Source organism: Trematomus bernacchii, unplaced genomic scaffold (assembly GCF_902827165.1).
Source record: "Trematomus bernacchii unplaced genomic scaffold, fTreBer1.1, whole genome shotgun sequence".
Lineage (NCBI taxonomy): Eukaryota > Metazoa > Chordata > Actinopteri > Perciformes > Nototheniidae > Trematomus > Trematomus bernacchii.
The window spans coordinates 1,052,822-1,066,247 of record NW_022987668.1 but is presented as its reverse complement, the minus strand read 5'-3'; the positions used below and the strand labels follow the sequence as shown (position 1 = coordinate 1,066,247).

Genomic DNA, 13,426 nt, shown 5'->3' with positions numbered 1-13,426 from the left:
GAGAAGAATCTATTTGCACATAAAACGATCCCCTGGTGCCAAATTAAAGTTGTTATAGTGATTAAGAGATGAAATGGCTTTAGCTGTGAGATTATGAGTATCTTCCATCTGAGTGTTTTTCCCCCTAGGCCATTAAAGCAGCATCAAAATGAAAATATTGTTTTTTAATTTGCAAATAGGGGATGCAAATGATCCTTTCTTTGTTTTCAGGAAGCAAACAGAAAAAAGGCAGGGGGTGTCAGGAGGCATTCAGGACTCCACTTGACCTTTGCCTCTCTCTCTCACTGTCCCACCACAATACACTCTTTCTTTCAAACAGACACACACCGGCAGGCCCGTCCTCCCCCTGTGTTATGTATGAAATGAGGCCTCCGCTGACATGTGGGCAGGCAGACAAAGCGTCATTTAGCACCGGGTCATTTGTCGCATCAAAGCATTCCTTGACGCATGGAAGGAGGCTCCCTGTAATCTGTCAGAGGAAAATGTAAACAGGCGACACAGAGCAGCCGGATCTGCCGGCCCCCTGCTGTCAAATCGGCTCTGACCCCTAAACCCTGAAATGTCCTCAGTTAACTAATACGTCTCTGTGAAAGCTGATCTTAAATACTGTATGGAGTTGTGACGTTACGATAGGCACGAAGAGTTTGATCCCAAAACACACAATCTATAATGTATCTGCAGTATTAAATCTTCTCTTGTCAAATGACATGCTTTTTGACAGAACTGGAAAACAAAGTGTGTGTGTGTGTGTGTGTGTGTGTGTGTGTGTGTGTGTGTGTGTGTGTGTGTGTGTGTGTGTGTGTGTGTGTGTGTGTGTGTGTGTGTGTGTGTGTGTGTGTGTGTGTGTGTGTGTGTGGAGAGAAAGGGGGGTATTGATTGCTGATGGATAGTAGGTGTTTTATTTAGCACCAACCTGAGGGAGGGGTGGGCTTTAAAACTACAGTGTCCAGTGTTAACTTAATGTATTGTTTTCATTTTAAAGCTTTGAAATGATTTTGTTAATGCTGTCACAGATTTATATCTAACATCTTATTATAAATGGGCATGCCTCTCATTATGTGTTTTAGAGGATAACAATGGTCCATACCTAGCATAACTGTAATGCCAATGCCAGTGTGTTCATGTTAAGGGTCTCAAGTGAGTAATGGCATGTTTTTTTTTTTAACTATAATTACTTTTTAACTGGGGGCGCTATCATGAAAAAGCCTGCCTTTTTTGTGTTTTAATCAATTAAATAAGATGTGTTTTTACAATAATCCTTGTTTATCCTTATTTTATAATGTGTCCTTCATCTTAAAACGTTGTGCTATGGTGACTTCATCCTAAATATATCTTTGAATCCATCTCTGAATTAGTCGTTAGGGCAGCAGCAATCATTCCAAGTGAAAACCAGAGCCAGGAAGCATTTTATCTACACTCACAGTCACAGTGAAGGATTACATGTCTTTGAAGGATTTGGGATTTGACCAGAGTTAAAACAACAACCTAAAAATGCCTCACAAATCAGTAAACAATCTGTAAATGTCACAGGAATCCCACCAATGGCTGCTGCCCGGGGGCGTCACTACAGCCTGCAGAGAAATGATGGAGAAGCGAAGGAGTCAAACTAGCCATATAAATATAGAACAACACCGGAAGTATGAGGTTAGCCTTCAAAATAAACTGTATAACTGTTAGAATTAGAAGCAGAGGTGGGAGAAGTACTGATATCTTGTATTGAGTAAAAGTAGAAGTACCCGAGTGTAGGAATACTCTGTTACAAGTAAAAGTCCTGTATTCAAAATTATACTGAAGTAAAAAAGTATTAGCATCAAAATATACTTAAAGTAGCAAAAGTAAAATGACTCGGTATGCTAATTGATCAATTTCAGATGGTATATATATTATATTTTTTTGATTATAATGATTGATCATTAAAGTGTTATCAAAGCTGGTAAAGGTGCAGCTAGTTTGAATGACTTTGTATACTGCAGGGTAGCTTGTGAATTTACTCCAGGTGGAACTAAAGTCTGATTTAAGACTTGATTATATTTCACATCATTATTCCAGATCTATGAAGTAACTAAAGGTAACCAAATAAATGTAGTGGAGTAAAAGTACAAGATGTACCTCTGAATTGTAGTGTACAAAGTAGCATAACATGGAAATACTCAAGTAAAGTACAAGTATCTCAAAATGTTACTTGAGTAAGTGTACTTAGTTACTTCCCACCTATGATCAAAATGGCATATATTTCTAATCAGTCGTATTATATATATATAGACACACGCAACTGTAATTAAATGAACTATACTATAAACTAACACACGTGTCCAGATTTCTACTACAAACAGCAACTATTCAGTCATGCTTTTATTATGACAACCCCAACCGGAAATTATATTAAACGTTGGCTAGCTTCACGCTCCTGGGAACCAAGCGGTCAAACTATCAGTAACAGTTGGACTACTTTGCTTCGGGAATTCCTGCCTTGGGGTTGAAATACTTTTGTTAAATGTTGTTTGCTGGGACAAGCCTAAATAATTGTCGGTCCTGACTCAGTCGTGTGTCCCGGAGCGTACGCGGCTTACCTGTGTGGAGCAAATGTGTCAACGGGCGAGCAACGGTTTCCGCTCGAGCCGTGTTGTGATGGCTAGCCGTCGTCGCTAGCAGGCTAGCTAGCTGTATGTATGGAACTGCTGCAAAAAGAAGGCGATAATTAGCTTGCAAAGCGGTCAACGTTTGCTTGCTGGTTTGTTGTGTTGACAGTTCGCCACCTCTTAACACTGCCGACGAGGCGACTTAGCGGATAATGCGTTGGATATTGCGTTGGATATCACGTTAAGGTGAGTGTCATTCGAGTTAACCTAGTTTCACGTTAGCCTAGCAGCTGAATCATTCCGGCTAAGACTATTCCCTGGATTCAGACACATTCCACAAAAAATATTCCATGTTTACAAAATGTTAATTTAAATCTCAGTTTCCCGTTCTCATCGTCGCTGCAGTGTTAAATAGACTAAGGTGGTTAACACGACTTGTTTTAATGTACTGTCATCGCTTCTCTGTCAATGTTTTCAGTGCCACACATTCATATTTTTATCATCAAACATCACAAGTTAGCTTTGCCACACCAGTAAATATCTCTCCCCCCGGCACGCCGTGCTGGCAGCAGAAGTGGCGGTGCTGGAGTCCTCAACACATTCTTACACATGAACAAGTGTTATGTAGATACGCTGGGTTGTTTTAACATCTATAGCGCTTCAGCTCAGGGTAATAGGAAAGCTGTTACACGGACAAAGCATCACTGTATCGGAGACATTTAGTGATGGTATTATAAATCAGTGAGGATACTCCGGGGCTTTACAGTCTTGCTGCTGCTTCACTGACTGTGCCCTTTCTCCTTCTCTTGCAGGAAGATCACCAGATGGAAATATCACATTAATACCAAGGGGATTACTCATCATGCCTTTCAACATTATGGAGTGGATTTCTTCATAACACCATGCGCAAATCAAATCTCGACCACTGCTGCAGAGATTTCATGTCCCTGTATCTGGATATATCAGGCAGTTTTTAATGATCGGCAGCGCCGACTGGATGTGCAGTCTTGTCTTTTTTTCCCACTGTGCTTCCGGTAAAACATTAATTATGTGTCTACACGGGTTGGATATGCTCAGATTCCTATAAACACTAGCGTGAATTTGTGCGAAGGAAGCCCAAAGAAGGAAGTCCAGAACGGGATAGGTGCACAGAGACTACCCGCTCCCAAAGAAATATGGCCTCGGTTTGGAAGAGATTGCAACGTGTGGGGAAGCATGCATCTAAATTCCAGTTTGTGGCTTCCTATCAGGAACTGATGGTGGAATGCACTAAGAAATGGTGAGTTTTTGGGGGAAATCAGTCGACCACAGTGCTGTCATTTAAGCACCCTGAAAACTGTGTGTCTCTGTGTGCTGGAATGCTGAGCTCGTTCCTGGTGGCCATAATACACACACGCATTCAGTCTCCTTGGTGTGCAGGCATGTCTGCATGCTGGGAGGGGCTGGCCGCCTTGTAAAATTGCTATGCTTTTTTTCTTCTTGTGCACCAATGTTGAATTTGTTTGGTTTGAGTCATGAAAAAAGAGGCTGAAATGTTCCTCTTTCTTCGACCTGAAGGGTTGGGTTTAATCTGCCCCCGCTCTCCTGAAATGTCTTTTAGCAAACCACTAAACACCTACAGTATGGATGCTGTAGGAAATCTGATCCAGACTTCTAACCTCACAAGAAGTAGGGAAACTATGACAGAATTTTGGATATATTATTATTTTTAATGAGGCTCCTATGCACCACTATTTAAGCACATATATAACGTGTTAAAAGCTTGGTGCATAGTCATTCAATAAGACAACAACCCTGTGTTATTAGCTTTAAGCTGTAAACACTTACACACTGACATAATCTACTATAAGTAGTGTAGTATATTTTACCATGGCTTCAACTTCCATTCTAAAAATACAATCAAATATATTTCTGTAGTAGAGGAAAGAAAGAATGATGTACACGGCAAGAAGGCGAAGGTGCTACCGGGCGTGTTTTCTAAGTTAGGCGGAGTTAGGCGGATGTATGCTACACTGTAGGTATGTGTCCTGTAATGAGTGAAAGGCGGGGACTTGTAAAGCTAAAGATGTAGCCTGCAGGCAGGGATTCTCCAGCGGCTCGCCGTAGGCGTAACTCAAACACAGCCCTGCAGAGCTTAGACCTGGGACAGATGGTAACGTGTTGGAGAATGGAATGAGAAATATGTACATCTCTTCCCAGAGCAAGGGGTGGGTGGGCTCTGCACACTGTCGGCAATACACTTTGTTTCGTGATCTTAAAAGGACTCTTCCATGGTATTCAATGGTTGAAATATGTACATATATCTGTTTGTTGTTACAACCATAATTTGCATATTTGTAGTAGTTAGGAATAACAATGATAAAGACACAAAGTCCTGATTAAGGGGTCTCCACGGTGGCTCACCTGGGGGAGCCGGCGCCCCATGGACACAACATAAGGCAAAAATCCCCAAAATAGTCAGGAATTAAAAAACTGTCTATTATTAATCAACCCTTGTAGATAAAAGAACAAGTGCTCAGTCATCTCAGAGTTAGATCATGCCCATTTCAGGTAGCGCTAGCCAGTGTGTGATGCAACAACTCATCTTAATTATCAACTTTACTACAATAAATACTATTTAGATAATTTTTGATGTTTGACTTTGATCCAATGTTTGACTGAGAGCCTTAACTTGCCTCAGGGTCTATGCCTGGCTTCGATTGTGTGTCTTTGAGCATGCCTGGCTCAAAGTGTGCGAGAAAGTACTGGCACACACTTCCTTGGACTTCATCATTACGGTATGTTATTGTTGCAGTGGAAACTTTCCTTCTTTGCTCACTGGAAACAGTCCCCAGAGCTCAAATGGATTTCAAATCCTGAAGCCGTCAGATGTGATTTTTCAAAACCTACAGCCCTTTCATTTATGGCATCAAAAAAAGGGAGAGAGGCTGAACATTTATGTGTGCCCATACATAAAGCTGCAAGGGCTTTGAAAGCACATTGTGTGACATTTGAAAAGCATTTTTGCACACTTGGCTGACACTCAAAGGCTCACTAGAATAATCTCTAAAGTCTAGATAATTTAGGACACTTCAAACAATCAGTAGGTGAGAAGTTCAAGCGTCTGCGTTCTGCCGTGTGTGGTTTGTCATGAGGGATTCCCAAGCCTTAAGGCCGGGGTTTTCTAAGAGACATAAGGTCGGAGAATATGTTAATTTCACCTGGAGATGAAAGATGAAATGTAAGGTTTGTCAATAAGAACCTGTGTCTGACTGTTGCTCTAGTGACATTTGCACTAGCCTGCCTGTTTTGGAGTCTAAAAGAGCTTGTGTTGTTGACAGAGAGAGTCTGTGAGTGAAAGTCTTCTGACTACCAGCAAATCAATAATTCCACCAGTTGAGAGAGCCTTTTCCCCCTTCTTCCGGTAGCTATCCTTGAGCTAAAAAGGAAAGTGTTGACAGACCAGGAACCTATAGGATTGTGGGAGTTCTTATTTTATTGTGTTTTTAAAGTAATTATTTGTCTCTTATCTGTTCCCATAGTTGATGCAGCAAAATCCACTGTGTAGTAGGGCTGTGCGATTATGGCAAAAATCATAATCACGATTATTTTTGGTCAATAATTGATATCACGATTATCCATTTATTTATTTATTGAAAAAGAAATGTGAACAGTATGTTTTTAACAGTTGATTACCCTAAACTTTAAGTGTAATTCAACTGAAAAAATAATTAAAAAAGAAAACAATTACATTTTTATTATATTTTATTAAAATTAATAATCGTTTTATTTCGATTACGTTGTTTTCGTAATCGTTGCAAGCCAAAATCGTAATCGAGATTAAAATACGATTAATTGCACAGCCCTACTGTGTAGCAAAGGGAGTTAGCATTCCACTCAGCGTTCATCCTCTAGAATCAATTCAGACTTTCTACTAAAACATTAATGAGTTTTGTGTTTGCCAGTGAAATGAAGCACCATTCACAGTCTCACAGCGCTGCCCCTTTTGAAACATGATATAAAGCATCTTTGATGAAAACAGTTTCCTTTCATCTGTAGTAGGTTACTATGATCATTCAGGTCTGAGTTAGAAATTAAACTATCTTTGCACATGACATAAGAATTATAAATGTCTTCAACTTGAATTGGACTGTCTGCATAAATACATGGATAATATTCAGACACCTCATTAGCTTGCATATGCTTGCATCAAGCTTCTATAATGTATGCTAACATATTTTTTGTAACTATCTAAACGGATGCCACTGACTACATTTCTACGTTAAGTGAACTAGCTTGGCAAATATCCTGCTTGTCGTCATGTTTATTACTCTGTTTTGCCATCAATATAGGTGAGTGGACTAGTCTGCAAAGAAACTAATATTAAGTGAGGATAGCGTTTTTTCTTAAGGCTTAAGCGAACATTTAATAATAATAATAATACATTTATTTTGGGGGGCGCCTTTCATAACACCCAAGGACACCTTACAGGGCATAGGGGCAATATATGGAACAATTAAAACAGTGGATTTAGTGAAGTATCAGCCGGGGTAAGACAAGACAAACAACAGGAAATGGACTATAGGAGGACACAAAAGGACACAGGGTACAGTTTATAAAGAAAATGCCAGTTTGAACAGGTGGGTTTTGAGTTGGGTTTTGAATGTTTTGAATTTTACATATTCTATACACCGCTTGATTTAATAAGTCTTCCTGTGCATTGATGTGTGTCAGTCAGATTGTCATCATTTTTAGGTAGCTCCTGAATGCGCCACACACATCTGTTCTTTTTATCGCATTATTCTTTTGGACCGATGCATGTACAGTTTGTAACAAATAAATGTTTTGAAGCTCAACACTTGGCCCAACAATGGCTTGCTGTGTTGGTTAAGTAAGGAACAAAGTTCAACAGTCAAGTTGCTGCAGCTAAGTCTCTAGATCATACCTGCTGTTTCTAGTCAAATCGGAGAGGATTCATTTATGAAACCATTTCTGTTCTCTCTGGGTTTCTGGATTATTATTGTTTAACTTTATTTAAGATTTGTCTGTATTGTTATGTCTTGAATTATAAGCTTTTGCCCAGAGAGTTGTTGGTTCAAACCCTCAGATACATTGCAATACTTTGAGGAGTGAAGGTTCAAGTTCTGCCCATCAACTACTGTTAAGATGTTGCAAAACCGAAAGCAAGAGGCAACTCTGTATAGGCGCTTTCACACCAAGTGCTTTTCCCAGGAATAGTTCCCGGAACTTTTATTTCCTGGAACTATCTAGTAAATCGCGTTCACACCGGAATAAGTCCCTGAGGGAGCCGCTGACGTCACTTCTTCTTCTTCTGCTTTGGGTTTACTGGCAGGCCGCAAACAACTTCACGGCGTATACTGCCACCCGGAGTCCCCGGCCGGAAGGCCCCGGAGTTGGGGACTGGCTTCAGTAGAAGCTGCTGGGACTCCCAGCAGCTTCTACTGAAGCCTTCCGAGTAAATCGCCAGAACGCCGACACCTCCTCATCACTCCACCGCTCCCATGTTTTCTTTTGTGTTGCCATAAGTTAGTCTCTCTCCGTTGGTGCGCTGGGCTAATGCGAGCAAATAAAATGGCGTTTTACGGGGCGTGGTTTGCAAATCGCCCAGCCAATCAGAAATTCTAGTTCCAGATCTTTTTGGTGTGAACGCAAAATCCCAGGAACTATCGGAACTATTCCTGGGAAAAGTACTCGGGTGTGAAAGCGCCTTATGATATTTAGCTTAAATGTAACCCTCACACACGCTGAGGCTGGTGCTTGTTAAGCAAGAATGTGTTGCTAGTCAACCTGTCTGGTTAAAATATAGTTTGAAAACACTGTTGAAAGCCAACAAATGTCACTGCTGCTGACAGACGTGTTGAGAAGCATGGCGAGCGTATGAGAGCTATTCGCTGGAAAAGACACAGAGACGCTATTGATTACATGGTAATTCTATCCGGCTACATGCGAGCGTGGCTAATCAAGGCAGCTTCCCTCGCTGCCGCATGACAAAACAGTGAGGGGAGATGTCTTCATATGAATCAAGGGCTGTGCTGAAACGCTGGAGGCACACGCACACACACATCAGTCATTTCATAGTGATTTAGAAACTCTGAACACAAACACTCTCACCATACTCAAGCAGATTCAAACCTCTCTTTGGAGGGGTTCGGTGGTCCCGCTGTGGATTCCTCCAGTGTGGGAATGGATTTATTTTTCAGCATTTAACCTGTGGATTATCATAAAAAACGTTGCAACACTTGATTGATGTGTCACTCGTTTTACAAGCTGTTTATTCATTTGAAATGAACAGCAACTATGCTTTTATTCTTTCATTCACTTTGGGCTAAAAAAAGTGCCAGGATTTTCCCACTTGCACTGAAAATGATTTTGCTAAGCTCTAAATATCTACTGAAAAGGAGATGACATGAGCTGGACATCTATTATCTATCTAAAGTTAAGTCAATATTTACCCGCATGATTCCATCACTGTGTCCTTGAGAAAAACTCCGAATCTCTTTTTGCTCACTCTTAAATACTGAATAAAATCATTGCTAAATAACAAAAGTGCAGCTGAATGTCAATCACGGACAGGAAAGTCCACCATCAGGCTGTCAGTTGAGTGACCGGCGTGTGTCAGGCCGTGACATGTTATCTTCTGACATGTGCGCATTATGGCAAGCGTCCATCATGTCTCTGCCAGAGAAACATCTCGCTGCCAACTCGCTCTGACGTGGCGATCCATTCTATTCAAATCCAGAGGCCTTGGCACATTCCTGAGTATAGGTTTGGCATCAGGAGATGATTTCACTGCCAGCTTATAGTACGGTGCAGAAATTCTGGGTGAAAACAAAAAATCCTGGCTGGTTTTGGAGAGGATTATAATTGAATTTCTTACATCTTGTTTGGTTTCTTAAATTGTTTCAGTGATGTCTAATTTAGTGCTTCAGTCACTAATTTGTCTTGACACGCTGTTTGCTAATTGAATGTGTTTGGGAATTTGAACTATACTGAACAGTAAAATGCCCAAACTGGTGCGATAGTTGATACTTGAGTTGTTCTAATTTGTGTGCTTGCTTATCACTTCCTTCATTATGCGATTTGCTGCTGCTGATTTAAGTCTGCAGATTGTTTTGTCCTCTCTGTACGACGTGCAGCTCCGCTTGTCTTTCTCCTGTGCTTCTGGAATTGTTTCTCCAGTCCAAGCCCACGGCTCTCATCTGGGACCGCTCTCACACTATCATTAATGTTCCTTTTCTATTTTCTTCTATCTTTTTCTGTACCACCCTTATCTCCCCCTCTTTTTTTTCACTTGATCTCTCTCCTCTCGTGCTTCCTTTGCAGTGGAATTCGCCCAAGTGTAGATGTTCTGCGCAGCAATTATGGACACAATCAGGCACACACACACACACACATACACACACCAAGAGACACAAAACATTTCAGGGCTGTGAAGCAGTCAATGAGCTGTTAAATGTGATGAAAACTATGCTGCTGGTGTTTCTGTCTGTGCTGCTGTCAGGCAGAGAAACACATGGCTCTGGAGACTGCTCATCATTCATCATCCTGCAGAGCGCTGCTGCAGCATCTGCAGGATGATGAATGTGTGTGTGTCTGCTCTGGTGTTACATTTGGAAACCCCGGTCCTTGAAGAATTCAGTTAATGCAGGTGGAGTTTAATGCACAACATGCTGCAGGCTGATATTCGCTAAAGGGCATTTTTGAAGTTAGATCATTCCCTCCCCTTAAACACATAGCTTCGAAAACGGAAGCACACATTAGTTTTTGCGCATTATATCCATGACATTGTGTCCTAACTGTGTGAGAGTGCTGCAGGGCTGCACAGCGGGTTTGTTTGCATGCTACTCTTGCTGTTAGGACTCAAACGTTATGCTGCCAAGATCTCTGCCATCCTCAAAGTTGTTGTTATTCCTTTGTGAGCTTGACCTAGAGTTGTTGAAAAGGAAATGAAAGTGTGTAACTCCCACATTGCCTTTAGTGTGCAAGAGGTTTAAAGCCACGGTCCATTTCCATTTTCTTGCTAAAATGTTAATACTGAAAAGCTTTTCACCCCGACTCTGCTATTCTGTAAGGGAAAAGATGAGGCTCTGCAGGCCAGCTCATTACGTCTTCATGGTACCCGCCTTCTGGAAAAGTTAGGAGCTCCTTATGATTTCACTTTGTGGTCAGAGAAGGGGGTAATTTATTAGACTCCCTGTGGAAGAATAGCAGTATCTCTTCTGCAGACCAATTCATGCCCTAGATTCTTCACCGACTCCGGTCCGTAGGCTAGTGGTCACATCAAACTCACCATCAGCAAACTTCAAATGAATTGATGCTGCTGGCTCTCTGATTAGACTAAAAGAAACACAAACAGGAAAATAAATTAAGACATAATGAAGAGAAAGCGGTTTCATTTGCCCGCAACCATGGCCGCTCATTTAGTGTTATCAGTGTTTTTTATTTTCTTCCATTAAGTTTGTTTATGAGTCATTCATTTGAGTGCTGAAGCTACAGCCGCCTGACTGCTCATGTATCATTGCCTTGAGAACGGTTCCCTCCTCCCCCAGTGCTCGTTGTTGTTGCCCTTAGGCACATGATGGCTGTGATGCCCTCAGTCTCTTTTTAAGGCCATAGGGAGAGTCTTTTTTAAGGGAGGGGAGATTTGCTTCATTCCCCTTTTTTATTCTGGAGATGCTCCCAAACACTAGGGCTGCTCGATTATGGAAAAAATCATAATCTCGATTATTTGGGTCAATAATTGATATCACGATTATTAAAACCGATTATCCATTTACTTTGAAAACATCCATTTATTGAAAAAAAAAAGTTGAACAGTATGTTTTTAACAGTTGATTACCCTGAACTTGAAGTATAATTCAACTGAACAACCAAAAAATAAATAATTAATACAAAAATAATTAATACAAAAATAAATAAAAAATAATCGTTTTATTTTGATTACGTTGTTTTCGTAATCGTTGCAATCCGAAATCGTAATTGCGATTAAAATACGATTTAATTGAGCAGCCCTACCAAACACATGATCTATCTGTTCCTCCTGAGCTTGATCTCTCCCTCAAGCTTCAACTGTGCTATGCTGTGTTAGGGCTGCACGATATATCCCATGCGCGATATTCACATCGCAGGACGTGGGATTTTATTTCATTTTTTAAATTTTTTAGGACGTGCGATATTAAGTAGGCAAATGAACTCAAACACGTCATGTTATCATTCTTTTGCTGCTTGCTACAAAAGGAAAACTCGCGCGGCTCTCATGTCAGGGGTACTTGAGTGAGTGACATGGCACGCATGCACAGCAAACCACCAATCACAATCAAATCTCCAAAGCAAACGGACCCGGTGATTAAAGGTAAAAACACTGAATAAAGTAGTTTCATGTGTTTCTCCAGGGCAGTTCGGCGCTGCTAACCGAGCTAGCTCAGCTTGTTGCTCTGATAACTTAAGATCCAGACGTCCGTGACTAAAATCCTTCATCCGGTTAAATATAGTTAGAAAAATACCAATTGTATAGCATTAAAGTTCAAGAAAGGATGGTTTGCGGACAAACAAAACGGTCTTTTCTTCAATTCCTGTATTTTTTCATATCGCAGGGAAAAAAATTATCGCAATGTCAGTTTTTTCCAATATCGTGCAGCCCTATGCTGTGTGCAAGTGAAATGTATATGGGCTGCTGTATTTTTATTTATTTCACTAACATGTATCAAGCTGTTTTTTTTTTCTAACTCTCTTTCTTCAAATTCTTACATTAGTTTAGTCAGGGACGGTGGTTTTGAGTAAGCCCTTGTTTCTTTCTCATGAGGGTTAAACAGTGAAAAGAGTTTTCCCTCTTAGAGCCTCAATGGCTTTTGCAGACATACAGTTAATATGGACTCCCCCGCCGCTGCAGAAGGCGAGTGATCAGGGAAAAAGAAAGCGCTTTGGAGATGAGCCAGTAAACTAAATCAACAAAATGAAAGGTTGCCTACCATCCCATATTTATTTTGTATCATCTAACACAAAAGTTGTTGCATCAGTTAATTTAGTCTTGCACTCTAGACAATGGCATTTTAATTTTTATTGGATGTATTTCAAGCATTTGGTCAACTTGAAGAATCTCAGCACAGACCATTTTACAATTTTATCTCTTCAAATTCTTTCTGCAGACACACTTTTCCTCTTCACTAATAGGCCAGTTCTGTCACTTTTCCTTTTCTTCTCCTGGCTGTCAGTCATCATCACTCACGTTGACATTTTGCTTTCCTCTGTCCTCTGTATGCTTTTTAAGGCCGGTAAGATTGAAATAAAGCCACCCCTCAGGGCAGGTGAGGGAATAGGTCTGTGCAGGCTGTGAAAGACCCTGACTGTGACGTCATGATGGTGTGGGAAACCTGTTAGTAGTTAAACTCCTAGCATCGAGCCAATGCAACTGTCATTTTAGGTCAACTTTGTAAATTCCTAAAAAAGAACATGCATCTGACTTGAAACACAGCAGGCTGCTTACTGAATGTAAAACGCAGCTGCTTCAAAAAGACTCTTAATGCCTCGAGCAAATGTCTGGAAAAGATTGCCTTTTTGGGCTTTAGATCATAGCGTCACATTCTGTATGGGTATTTACAGTAGTCTTCATCAAACGCGTAAGATACCACAGCTGATTGGAGAAAAGTATCTGTCTTGTGCTCAACAAAAAGCATAGGACAGACTTGATGTTGCTACAGTGTATGATCTTTTAAAATTAGAATACTATCATACATAAACCCACCTGGTCACACACTTTTATGCAAATTCTTCATATTGTTGTTTAATTAAATTACATTTGAATCAACATTTTACAATTTAAAAAGAGTTACCCTGCCACACATCTGGCT

At 40.7% G+C, this 13,426-nt stretch overlaps 1 protein-coding gene across 1 annotated transcript in view; it reads left to right on the top strand.

The window, feature by feature from the left end:
• Nucleotides 1-2,403: 2,403 nt before the first annotated feature.
• Nucleotides 2,404-13,426, top strand: part of ehbp1 (EH domain binding protein 1) — a 155,468-nt gene continuing 144,445 nt past the window's right edge. Inside the window, exons 1-2 of the mRNA XM_034135961.1 lie at nt 2,404-2,825; nt 3,392-3,858. Of these exons, the coding sequence (XP_033991852.1) occupies nt 3,755-3,858 (104 nt within the window). The 5' untranslated portion in view covers nt 2,404-2,825; nt 3,392-3,754. The remainder of the gene's footprint in view (nt 2,826-3,391; nt 3,859-13,426) is intronic.